The sequence below is a fragment of the Centruroides sculpturatus genome, unplaced genomic scaffold (assembly GCF_000671375.1).
Source record: "Centruroides sculpturatus isolate CEXI.00-Female unplaced genomic scaffold, Cexi_2.0 scaffold770, whole genome shotgun sequence".
Taxonomy (NCBI): Eukaryota; Metazoa; Arthropoda; class Arachnida; order Scorpiones; family Buthidae; genus Centruroides; species Centruroides sculpturatus.
This window is the reverse complement of record NW_019384992.1, coordinates 136,501-150,817: the sequence shown is the minus strand read 5'-3', so window position 1 is coordinate 150,817 and position 14,317 is coordinate 136,501. Positions and strand designations below refer to the sequence as shown.

Sequence of the window (14,317 nt, the reverse complement as noted above, 5' to 3'; positions counted from 1 at the left end):
TGTCTGATTATTTATTTGTCCTTCTTTTATGTAATATAATTTTATAATTAATTATATTTTATAACTTTCATTTTATTTTTTATTATATGTTTATATGTTAATTTTTCTTGATTGTTTTATTGTATGTTGTGGGTGGAAATCAACAGTCATAAGACTTTTCCAACTGTTTGTAAAATAAATAAATAAATACACTTCATCAAGTCTCAACTAAATTAGGAAACTCATTCTTCATTTGAACAAGTTGGATGACAAGGGACAACATTTTTTTTCATTATATAAAAATATTTATGAAAAATTAAAAAATGGAATCTGTGTATTTTTATAAGCTAAAAGGTTATATTTTTTAAAAAAAGTAAAAGTTAAAAAACTGTAAAACTTCTCAAAAAAACCTCATTGGTATCTTTGTTAGAGTATTTAAAGTAGATCAATAAAGTTTGACACAATTTCTTTCACAAATATTAGATTTGTTTTTATTTGTTGTTATTTGAGGGCTGCAATTTGGCAAAATTGTAGACCTATAAATTTCCACTCATTCATCTGTTGCCTGTCTGTCCTTCCTTAATCTTGAGAGAACGGTGTTAGATAGATGAAAGTTGAGACCAGATATAGAAAGCTTAGGAGGCCCCAATTAACTTCATAGGAATTTCTGGTTTGTACTAGAAGTCACCTTATTTCAATAAAAAAATTTTTCTCTGAAAGGAGTTAGATAGATGACTTGTACAACTCTATTGTAAGAAGAAAAGTGTGATGTACAGAAGCAAGACGCTACTAATTTGAGATGAAGAGCATATATTTTAAATTTAAAATATGATTAAAAATTGCAGCCTGGCATTGTGAATTAAAGGAAGGAATGTTGTTTTTAGGAAAATTATTTCTATTCCCATCTATATTGAAAAAACAGTTATAAAATCAAACAAGGTAACTCTGTTGACTGAACAAAGATATGAAGCCCATGGATGAGTTAGACAATGATTGGGAGTGAAGTGCAAATGTAAAAAGGAGCATCATTGCATCCATTCGACCATATTCTGAAATTATTAATGAAAGAAAACAAAAATTTAAACAATTACAAATGGATACTTTTTTCTGAAAAATGTAAGAGATCTGAACTTTGAAATATCATTTGTTTTTCTTAAGATTTTTTAATGAAAACATTTCATTTTATTTTATCATAAAATACATTTTAAAAAAAATTAAATTTATAATACATGTATTTTGTATTATATTGTATTAATAAACAAAATTATTTGCTTATTTTTCACTTATGTAGAACCTAACCCTATACCTCACTATAAATATGGGTTCATTTTACGCCAATTCGATTTGTGCCGGCTTTTGTAGGAATGGAACTGCAGCGTAAACCGAGGGCTACCTGTACTATGATCTGGCAACATTCATCTGTTTGACTGCAAACTTAACTGTGACATTATAGCAACTTGTCTAACATAGAGGGATTTAATTGAGCATTTAGAGGATGTCTAAGACACAAGATAGAGTAATGTCTAACATATAGAGGATGTTGTACATGTATTTTAATAGGATTTTTGTCTATTTTTATGAATAATATCCATTATACAAGGGTGTCCCGTTTTCACTGTATTTTTTAGTTTTTAATAATTCTGCAAATTTTTTATGATACTTTTTATAGGTTTTTCATTTGAATAATCACCAGTGTGATAAGCCCTCATGTATATATGTATATAATTAATACAGACTTTAAATAAAAATACAGTTTTTTATTGATTTATGTTGTATATTAAAATATTTGTTGACTAACTTTATTATAGTAATAACTTCAGAGTAAAAGCAAAATTAACAGTAAATACTTCTAGATAAGAATAAAAATTTAAGTTAAATTTCCTTATTTTGATTTGATATTGAAAAATTTACTAATATAACAACAAAAAATAAATAAATAAATGAATAAAAAATGTTCAGTTTAGACAAATGTTTTTGGTCATTTTCAAGGTTACTGTTATCAGCTTTAAAGCAAGTATTAAAAAACAATAGAACAAGTTTCTATGAATCATGAACTGTCATAAAATTGTATAATATTTCTAGTTTTGAATTGAGAAAATATACAAAAATAGGAATGAAATAATGATTTGGATGAATATTAAATATTCAAATATAATTTAAGTTGAATTGTTTAGTTTCTTTAAGAGCTAAATTATCAAACTTTTAAGAGAATTTTATTTTTAAAAAATCTATGTAAATTTTTGAATGTAAGGCTAAACAAAAGGATCATTTCATGTCTAATGTCATTGTGTTTAAGTAAATATCAAAGTTCTTTAATTTTGATAAATTTAGAGATTACTGATTAATTAAATGCTAACTGTTAATTAAACTAATCAGTTCTCCACCAATTGATTTCCAAATGTTTAATTTACCAATAATTTGTAATTTAATTGATTCAAGTTAAAGTAATGGGTAAATAATCATTTCATTGGAAAAACATTATTACCTTTTAAATATAAAGTTATTAAATAAAAAATGAATGATGTTTAAGAAACCTTAACTTTTCTAACAACAATAATTCAGGATAATCATGTCAATACATCCAGTTCCTTTAGAAACTGCTAGATTTTTGTATGTGTATTTTCAATCTAAAATTTTTATTCAAACTGAAAATATTCTATTGCTTCAAAAAGCTTCACTTTTGGCAATACTAATAATTTCATACTGATACCTTTAAATGAAGTATCCTTTTTAATTATACATTAACATTTTTGGCTGTTTTTAATGACCTTCAAAGAAGGAAAATGCATTCTAAATACAAAACAATACTGTCAGTGTAGACTTATTAACTCAATTTGAAAAGTAAATTAACATATTAGAATGTAATTTCACAGATTACATTCTAATACACAACACCAATGGTATTGTTTTATATTTAGAATGTATTTTTCTTCTTTGAAGGTCATTAAAAATAGCCGAAAACATTGTATAATTAAAAGTATACTGCATGTAAAGGTATCAGTGTGAAATTATTAGTAAATTTCTATTACACAGTACTAAAAATTTTTAGAAATACATGTTTTTTTTTTTTAAGGAATATGCTTCAATTTTATTCATTGCCAATTATCACATATGATTGATTGATTTTTCAGCACCATCTACCTATTTTTGAAAGAAATTTTTTGTTTTTAAACAAATAGATTATGAAATAATTGGCAACATTGTTTTTTAATTATGTTGCACTTGAAAGATTAGTAAATTATCACAGTACAGTATTCAGATGAAACTGTCTAGTGTTTGGTTGAACTCTGAATTGGACACTCGACAGTTTGGTTCAAAACTGGAAAATTGGCAATCCTAGCTACTATGGATAGGTTAGGTTAGTTACATTGAACACCTAACAATAGGAATCAACTTGGTGGAGGCATTAAAGGGACAGAAGAGAGTGCATAGTATCCAAGGATTTTTAAAAATTCCATGTAGCTAATAAATGTAGTTATTTATGTGCCAGTGACTTCAGTTTTAAGTCAGTTATATAGCCAGTCATGCAGTTCTCCTTAGCATCTTACACATTAATTAAGAAAGCAGGCCTGCTAGAATACAATCTGGTCAAGGTGACAACAAAGCAAATGCGATTCTGATTTCCTTTATTATGTGAATATAAAAACATGCAAATTCTTTAATTAAGTAGTATGGTGGTGATGCATATCTGCTAGTATACAGAATAAACTAATAGGGATTGTGGCATTTCTTACTAGTCAATCATGATGGAAAGAACAACAAAACAATGAAAACCTCTTTCTCCTTTATGTATAAACTGAATCTCCAACTACTAAAATTAATAGTATTAACACATGATTGAGTACAATTTATGTAATTTATTTACAATATTTTTGTACAACTTTACATTTGAAATAAATAAATGAAGTAAATATTTATATGTTTAATTGACAGATGTTAAGCAAAACTATTATTATAAAAAGTTAAAACTAAAATAAGCTTATAAAAACTAAAATTAAACCAAATCTAAAATTTTATAAGATATTTTAAAAAATACCCAATGATTGGTTAATGATTAAGTATACAATTAGATGATAAAACAATCTCGGTTAATCATTATTCACTAATTTGAAAATTGTTTGAAACTATCTTGAATTAATAAATTTCAAATATTATTATTATTTATTAATTTACATAGTTTAAAATACCTGTTTCACATTAAACAGCCTAATACTACTCATTATTTTCACTTCCAAAGTTTAATCTTTAGGACCAGTTGCATGAATTAATATTTAAAAAACTAAAGAATCTGTAGAATAAAGTTAACTTTGTCATTATTGTAATCCAAAGAATAAGCTACTCTTCTTACAAAAGTTACTTTTGGAGCATAGACAAAATATTTATTAGCAGATTTTCTAGATAATATCAATGGTATTTTAATATATGTATTTCACAATGAGAAATGATTAATTATTTGTGGCAATTATAATCATTTATTTATTTATTAATATTACAATATAATACAATATAAGTTGGTATTAACAAATAGAGAACAATTTCTCTGTTACGGGGAATAATATAAATGATTAAAAACAGTTACAATTTAGCAAATTTAGGGTATAAAGGTACAAAAATAAGTCATAATTACTATAGACATCAATTTATGGTTACGTACATAGTGATCCAGTTATATTAACAAGGCAACGAACACCAAAACAAACATTAGTTTTGATTTATCGAATAGTATTTTTTAGAAATTTTAACAAAATAATTATAAATTTTATATAAATTCGTTTTGCTAAGATTATTTAAACTTAGTTTGAAATTGAGTGGTGAATTAGAATTACATATTTGAGATATTTTATAATAGTTATGCAGTCTAGAAAGTTTTTGACAATTATGAATTAGATGAAATAATGAAAATTCTTCAGAATTACATAAAGGGCAATAGGATCTTGTTAAGTCAATATAAATATTGTTAATAAAAAGAGAATATTTATTTAGATGGAGTTGGATTATTAATCGCTTAACATTTAGACTTACTGGCTGTGACATATAAGATTGTAAGGGCAGAATTTGCAATAAATCGATGTACCATGGATGATAACTACTTTGATATAATGAATTTTGATCTTTGTTTATTGCCTGCGAAATTGCAGAGTCTTTTAGAAGTGAATAGCTGAATTTCCAATCAGTAATATTATCTTTAAATAGTAACTCCAATACACCAAAAGTATTAGAATTTGATTTAGCTTGTATTGCCATAATTGTTTAAATTTCCGGTTTTACTTTGATTAATATTTTGTTGATGTAGATATATTATTGTATTATCGTTTTTAAATTTAATTCTGTAATAAAATTTTATTATGTGTTTCAATACAAAAGGGAAGAACCAAGTCCGATTTACTTCGTACCTCACAGCATAGCCTGGAATAGTTCTTTCTAGTTGGAATAATTTGCGTAAATAATAGACGTGAAGATATTCCAATTTATATATACAGTATATAGTCTAAACTCCATATTGGGCTTGCATAATAATATATTATAGGAACGATTGTTTAGTTAAATAATTTAATGTGAATTTTCAAATTGGTAGTTTGTAACTTAGAACATACAAATAGTAGATTATCTAGGGCTTGTTTTGCTTTGATTTTTATTTTGTTAAAATGTGCTTTAAAGAATAAGTTCCAATCAAACCTGACTCCCAAATAGTCTATTTCATTTACAGTTTTAAAGGAGTATTTTCATGATATAATTTAGTGTTATTTTCAGATATTTTACAATTATTGTGGAATATGATAACTTTCATTTTGGTCGGATTTATTGTTAAATATAGTGATTGAAGAAATTTATTGAGTTGATTAATTTTCCTTTGTAGTGAAATCTTTGTTGGGGCCAGAAGCACAAGATCATCAGCAAAAAGAATATAATTAAAGACTCTATTTCCTATTATAATTCCATCAGTTGATTCAGTAAAGAGACGATCAATACCTATAAGGTAAAAATTGAATAAATATGGAGAAAGGGGATCATCTTAAAGAATTCCACGGGATAAAAATAAAGTTTGAGAGATATTATTGCCTTGTTTTATCTTGATGTTATAGTTTGAGTATAGTTTTGAGATTACTGAAGTAAATCAGGTACTTGCACTGCAAGATTTAAGATTGTGAACCAACAGAGGAACGTATATTGAATCAAATGCTTTTTGGATATCAATGAAGGAAGCTTATATTTTCCTGTGTTTTCTTAAAAGATATAGTTGAATTATCATTAATAAAGTGAAGATTGAAAATTTGGTTCCTTTGGAATTCGGCTTCCATTCCCATAATTTTAGTCCATAGCTTAAATTTGTTTGTAAGAAGTGAAGTAAAACATTTTCTTATAACTGATAGCAATTCTATTGGTCTATAGTTGCTAGGAGAGGAAAGATCGCCTTTTTTATGGATCATCGTAAGAATGGCTGAGTTCCAGGAATCAGGGAAGAATTCAGATTTGTACATACTGTTAAATAAATTTAATATTTTTTTATTTAGAAGTGTTTGATAATATTTTTAAGAAATTGGTAGGAATATTGTCATTTCCTGGAGTTATTTTACTTTTTGATTTTTTAATGACATCATCCAATTTGGTAATAGTAAAGTTGGAATCTAGAATATCATTATAAACTTCTTTACTTGTATTTAATGGTACTTCCATATGGATTTGTGGAAATCTATTATAAAACTGCTTCCAGATATTAAAATCTATTGTAACAGAATTTTCGTTTAAATTTGATTTAGGCCGAAATCTTCATATTATATTCCAGAACACTTTGCCATCATTGTTATTTTTAATTAAGTTTTGTTCAATTTTGCAAAGATAATTTGACTTTTTAGTTTTAAGGAGATTATTATAGGTTCGTTTAGCTTTTTTATAACTATTAAAGTTAAGTACAGTTGAATTTTGTCTGAATTTTTTTTTTTAATTCTGCTTGTTTTGTCATTCTCATTCTAATAACAGTTAGAGTCAAACTATCCTTCTTTAGCTTTACTTTGAATATTTCTTTTATTTTTATTTACACATATGTAGTCATTTAGTATGGTTGTTATTAGATTGTATATTTTTTCATTATTAGTACTCGTTATTACTGGAATGGCAATAAAACAATTATCAGTCTCCCTCCGATATTTAAAAATTTTATATTTTATTTTTGGTCTATTGTTGCATTGGTTGTTGGTTCCCTTTCCTGAAGATAGTCGAAATTTGGTTATTGTGGGAAAGTGATCTGATGCATTCATTAATGTTGTTGTAAAATTTGTGCAACAGTCCAGAAGTAGTTCGGAACATATTGTAAGATCAATTGTTGATTTCCCAGAGTGGGTTAAGCATGTATATTCCGCAGGAAAGTCAGGTTTAATACGACCATTCAGTATAAAAAGTTTGTTTTCAGTTATGAGGTCTAATAATTTTTTTTTTCCCAAATTATTAACCTGTTTATCCTTAGATTACGGACTATTATAAATTAGATGATTAGGTCCCTTATATTTAGAGTCCATTATCTCACCAATTCTGGAATTGAGATCGTCCAATATTATAATGTACGGAGTTATATATTGCCATATATCAATAACTCTGAAGATTTCATTAAGAGTATTTAGATCACTGGGTGGCACATAAGTTAACATTATCATCAGTGTATTATTATTATTATTTAATAATTTATTTCTAGTTATTGCAATGAGAAGTAGTATACAATTTCTAGATTTTTTAACTTGGATTATTTTACAACACTCCCTTTCAATCAATAAACATAGACCACCACTCGATCGTATAGGGTCTACTGATTTACTTGTCAGTGCGGATTCTATTATAAATTTATTTGAGAAATTTGTAGTATAAAACTTATCTGATGTTATCCAAGTTTCCGTCATGGCAATAATAACCGGATTATATTTATTATGCAGAGAATTAACAAATATAGTTTTGTATTTAAGTCCTTGGCAGTTTCAATTTACTATAGCAAAGGAGTGGTTACTCTCGAAATTAAGTGATCTTTGTGTATGCCTTTAATTTGTATTATATCAGCTTCCCAAGTTTGTCAAGTTGGAATAAGGTAAAAAGGTATCTACATATACCAGACTTTTCATATTAATATTATAAGTAATTTTGTTAGTTCCTATTATTAAGATGTCATTATGTAATTTGGCTCGTGAATTTTGTTTTCATGTATCATGTAACGCTGAAAGTAAATTTTTGCATCTTATTCTTGAGTTTTTAGTGCGATCTGGAGATATTTGAGTATCTCTCCAATCTTCAAGCTGATTTTGCATTTTCTTCTGAATAAAAGCAGAAAAGATCTGATTTTGAAGTTGGTTATTGTCAAAGATTATTCTTATGGTTATTTTCAATGGTTTTGTTAGTTGAACCACATCTAAAATATCATCTTGAACTATATTACAAATATTCAATAAAGAAATAATAAAGTTATGAATTTCTTCTTTAGAAACAGTCTTCGAATTAGGATAGTTATATATTATGATGTTATTACGATTGTAATCATTAACTAGAGAATCCATTCTAAATTCTGTGAGTTCCTTCTCAATCTGCATAGTATGAATTTGTTGTTGTAAATTTGTAATATGTTCCTCCATTTTTGTTTGTTTTTCCTTAGTTTCATGTATATTTTCATGAATTAAATTCAGTTCCTCCATAATATCAGCAATTTGATTAAATAGTTTGTTAATAGATGTTTTTATAAGATTGGATATCCTATTCCATAAAACAGTAGATGAAGTGTCTAATAAATCATCCGGGTTATATAGTAAAGTATCAAATACAATTGGCTCACCTGAGAAATCTTGAATATTGTGTTGATTTGACTTCTCATTAATGTTCCTGGTCTCCATGTAGGTGTCTTGAAGGTTTTTATCCAATTGTAAATTAAAGTATGTAATTAATCGGGAACTTGTAGCAGAGTTAACATTGCGTTTACTCACTGATTTGACTTGGTTAAGTGGCGGTCTTCCCCGCTTAATTGGAGAACGTTGCATTGCCAATAATATTAAACTTCCTTATTATTATTTATGCTTTTAACTATTAATTTTTTTAATAATTCAAAAAGATGGTTAAATCAAATAGTTGATTTTAAAGTTATTGTCACAAATGAAGTGTGTAGAAAAGTTCATCAGCAGCACCGAGAGTTGGAAATGCCCCCCGAAATGATTATTATGTTAGAGCTAACAGAGTCTTATTTTATATATGAATTACTCTGACAGCAAAACTAGCTTTTTAAATCAAAATTGATTCTTGAAGTTTACAATTGCTATTGACCTATAACATTATAAGACCTGATCTTTTTAAAATTATTCTATCAATATTAAGATAAATTTCATTTAAATAATCTAAAAAAAGATTGAGCTAAATAAATTGGAATGAGAACTGATCAGCCATCTTGTTTCTCTGTTAATTTATAGAATAAAGGACCCTACATAAACCTTATAGAGTTTGGCTTTCAGTGAAATTGGCTGAAATTTTAGTATGTTATAGTTCTTGTCTAACAGCTCAAAAATGTAAGTGGACACAAAGCTTAAAGATGGCTAGTGTTTTTGCTAGAGCTGTTTGAAATGAGTATTTTTATTATTTGGGTAATTATCCAATGTCAAAGTCAAAAAACAGAGATTTTAGATAAAAATATTTGATTTACTCATACAAATATTATTTTAATTAGAATAAAATTGATCTGTACAATATATTATGCAGTTTAAAAGTGAACTAAGTAAACCAAAGTTGTAATGATGTCATTAATTTTGATTTTTTAACAAAATATCAGAAAGAAGTGCTATTGTTTGTAAATAGAAACATTGCACAGTTAAGCCAAGGCAATCATTTTGGATGCATTGTAAATCAGGAGCAGATCTATGGAATTTAAGCCCTCCTCATTGACACAAAAAAATTAAAATTTATTTCTTTGAACTTCAAAATGTTTTAAAAACATTTATGATGGCAAATATGATTTATCAGACCATCTACAACACAATTGTCTTGCATATGTTAATGAAAGATATAATTGAGCAGAGCTATGTATAAGTCAGAAAGTGTTTTTTTTCTATGATCGAAGTTTAAGGCAAGCCTATGACCACTAGACTTGCAAATATATACAGTACAACTCAGCAAAGACCAATGTTGTGACAAATCTGGAAATTTGATCTACATTCTGGCTGACATATTCAAGGTCAAAATTCACCATGTAAAGTCTATGGGCTAATTGCTGGTTGATTAAACTTGATTTTTATTCAGCACCTCAAACAACCTTTACAGCTCCAGTGGTATGTGTTTACACCTTAGCAAACATTTTGTAAACACATACCACTGGAGCTGTAAAGATTGTTTGAGGTGCTGAATTATAATTCCTCTAGTGTTGGAAGACGTTTATTTTTTTTATTTAGAGATATCAAAACCTGAAAAAATGTACATTTAAGTAAATACAGTAATGTACAAATAACTTTTTTTTGATAATCTGAATTTATTTAATAATGTTCNGTTTGAGGTGCTGAATAAAAATCAAGTTTAATCAACCAGCAATTAGCCCATAGACTTTACATGGTAAATTTTGACCTTGAATATGTCAGCCAGAATGTAGATCAAATTTCCAAAAAAATATATATATATTTTTTATTTATTTATTTTTTTTTTTACAAACAACATATAATCAAGAATGACTTAACTCGAAACGAAGTAACCCAAGGTACCTGTATATTGATGACTAGCACAACTCTATTGATAGCAGGAAAGTATGATGTACAGGGGCAAGTCCAGGGATGGTCAACAGTTTTTGCCCCCAGGCCAAAATGGAAAGAAAACTTTTTCACGGGTTGAACAGAGGCTGCCCTAGGAAGATTTTGAGGTGGTGTGAGATCTCATTGTGGTGTCACCCCGTACAGATAAATTGTACAGTACATAGAGATTACAGATACATTTTTCACATTATTATGCTTTATCAACATTCTATGCTGTACTTAAGAGATTTATAATGGAGGGTTAACTCTAAACGCACAGTGAATTGTTGATTTTTTTTTTTAAGGCTTCAGAATTTTCCATTGAGCTATTCAGACACTTGAGCTAATATTGAAAGATTAATCGTGGGCCGCATAAATTCATTCGATGGGCCAGATCCAGCCTGCGGGCCATATGTTGGCCATGCTTGGGCAAGACACTGCTAATTTGAGATGGGGAGCGTATATTTTAAATAAAATCAATTTAAAAAATATTATTAAAAGCTGCATCCTGGCATTGTGACAACATCACAATAAATAATTGCTGAAGAAAAGCCCAGAAGGGGCATCGAAAACGTTAGCACTAAAGAAACATTTTTTGCTCTGGTTATTTGGCTTGAATTAAGATTTAAATAATTGCTCATTTGGATATTATTTTTGTAACGGTTAAGCCTAACATCCCATGGAAAACAGAGATTAATGTGTTTGCTTGACTTATCCAGTTTATTTGGGGCAAATGGCAGGATTCCCTATTGCATTGAGGTTTGGAGAAATTCAAAACCAAGATAGACCTAAGAGAGAGTTAGGCGGGGAGATACCATTTTGTCAGTAGTGAATTAAGAACTGAATCCCATACATTTGGGTACCACTTGAAGAGGGAAAAGGAAAGTGGTTGTGGATTCAAACTTGGATAGTCCAGCTTTGGAAAAGCCTATCACAAGCTCTGTATGACCAGCAAAAGCCTTGCCCAAGAAAGATTTATAGTGAAATCTATATACAGTTGTAAATAGTACTTTTTATATGGGTGTACTTCTTTTAGATATACAGTAGAGCGTCGTTTATTCGAAAGCATTCCAGTCGGCAAATTTAAATTTTCGCTAGTGCTGTGGCGCTGCAATCTTTGGCTATATCTTGGGCTACTCTAATTTTTCTTTTTGGTGTGTGTGTTTTAGCTGGCAGCACTGGCACTTTTGTGTGGTGTTTTTCTGAGGACTGTGTTGTGCTGAAATGAACGTTCTTGATAATAGATCAACTTCTAAAGTATATTTTTTGGTTTTTATATTTTTCAATATATTTATTTTGTTTGTACAAAATAAAAAAAAAATAATTTTTAATGATACAATAGCCACGATTATTATTTTAAAAAGTTTTCATTAGGCTTAATATCGACAAAAATTCAACACGACACGCAACGAAGAAAAATTTCAACACGGGGTAGGTTAATATATTTTTCATACATAATCGGTTATCCGAAAAATTAGTTATCCGAACAACCCCAGTCCCCAATTGATTCGGATAAATGACGCTCTACTGTATGTGACTTTATGAATTTTATTTTTCCTTTCAAGAATAAGAGGAAAGGGGAAACAACAAACTTTACTATTTTAATACAATGGAATCTCGCTTAACGAGCATAATTCATTCCAGAATGTTACTCGTAAAGCAAAACAATTTTTCCCATATAAATTAATATGAAATATGATAATGCATTCCATGCTGAAAAAAGTATTCAAATATTTTATGTATAATGCTTATTCAAAGAAAATTATGTTGTATACATTGTTAAGGAGCGTAAATCATCATCATTTCTTCTATCATGGAATGAACCAACCTGGAATGTGAATTCAATTTGCAGAAAACAAAAAAAATCGAAATACAGTAATTTTTAATATTTAATTATAGCCTGTACATAGTCCAAGAATTTGGCAACATGCCAAATTCTTGGACTATGTAAAGGTATATTTATTATATAATGGCATATTTATCATATAATGGCATATAACCGTGCATATTTATTATATAATGGGCTATGGTTGTTGATATTTATATCTAATATGTCTGAACACAAGTTTGGAAAAATGTGTGATCATAAGTGACACTAAGATGCTAGCAGAATGAGTGCTAAACACAGACTGATGTAGCATGCTCACAATCTGTGACTTCCCCTCTCCTCATCGCTTGTTATGCGAAATGTCATTCATTAAGCAAGTTATTTTTTTTTACAATTTGCTTTGCTCATTATGCAAATTACTCATTGTGAGAGGTGCTCATTAAGCAAGGTTTCACTGTACTTTATAAAACTTATAATTAAAAAACGAATTGGTTTCATCATATTTTTAAATTTTATTAAGACAGTTATTAAAATTTCTGTTGTATATTTGAAAGTTATCTCTCAAAGTTTTAATTTTAATGATAATCAAAAAGTACTCAGCTTAAATTGAACATTATCATAGTGTTTTAAGTAACAAATTAGTTTTAAGAACAAATTAATTTTTGAAATATTTAATATAAGCTACAAAAATGAAGAATATTAATAATTTCAGATTTGTAAACTTATAATATTAGTAATTAAAATTTATCAAATTAATATTTGTATTATTTACATTTGCAGATCATTAGCAGTAGGTACTAAAAGTGGATATAAGCTTTATTCACTTGGTCATGTTGAACAGTTAGATCAGATTTATATTAATGGTAAGTGAATTATGAACATTTTACTGAATTTTGAAATATTGAATTGAATGAAAATAATTTCTGTAATGTATAATACTGAAAATGTAATTTCTGATTAAAAAAAAAAGCAGTTTTCTGATAAAATTTAAAAAAATGAAATGTGCCTATTCTGAAAATGTTTAAGCCAACAAAATCAACTAACTTCTAGCAGGAGTTAACTACTAAACTTTTAATAGTAGAAATGCCATGAAATCATTGTTGGTTATTATGACTGGCATAAAAATATCCCATTAAAAAAAATAAAGGTAACAGTAATAAATTGCAAATTTTAATGAATATTAAATAAAAAATTTTTTACATTTCTTTTGACTTTGCTCAGGACCAGTCAGCAGCTGAAGAGGGACCTAGACTCAAAATGCATTCTGAAAAATGACAGTTCTATGCACTTGAATATCCCATATTCTATTAGATACTTTTTTTGTGTGATAAGGAGCTGCCCGTAAATTATGTCTGCATTTTTTTGACATTTTTACTCTTTCTCCCTCTCTTGTCCCAGTTTGTCCAAGTTTTTGTAATCCCTCTCCTCTTCGGATGTCTAACAAATCTTGTTCCCTCTTAAAACTTTTATCACTTTATGAATGACAGATACCATAAGTAGAAATGAAACATACAAGAAATTTTGAAATAAATATAATAAAATGCATAAACTGTATAAAATTTAATGAAATAAATGGACATTCATTGAAGCTCAATTCCCCTTGTCTGACTTTTGTCTAACTTAACCTCCATATCTCCCTTCCAGTGTGGACATCATTTACGGACAGCCCCTATGTCCTGATTTTATCAAATAGTGTGATTTAAGAAATATGTTGATTGATAGGACAAAAAGCTAGAAGCACATAATAATTTTTGTTATGAATATTTATGTATTTATT

At 27.9% G+C, this 14,317-nt stretch overlaps 1 protein-coding gene across 4 annotated transcripts in view; it reads left to right on the top strand.

The window, feature by feature from the left end:
- Positions 1-14,317, top strand: part of LOC111633037 (WD repeat domain phosphoinositide-interacting protein 2-like) — a 75,953-nt gene that overhangs the window by 8,419 nt on the left and 53,217 nt on the right. For all 4 annotated transcript variants that reach the window (XM_023377564.1, XM_023377563.1, XM_023377562.1 and 1 more), the window contains exon 2: positions 13,321-13,403. In XM_023377564.1, the coding sequence (XP_023233332.1) occupies positions 13,321-13,403 (83 nt within the window). The remainder of the gene's footprint in view (positions 1-13,320; positions 13,404-14,317) is intronic.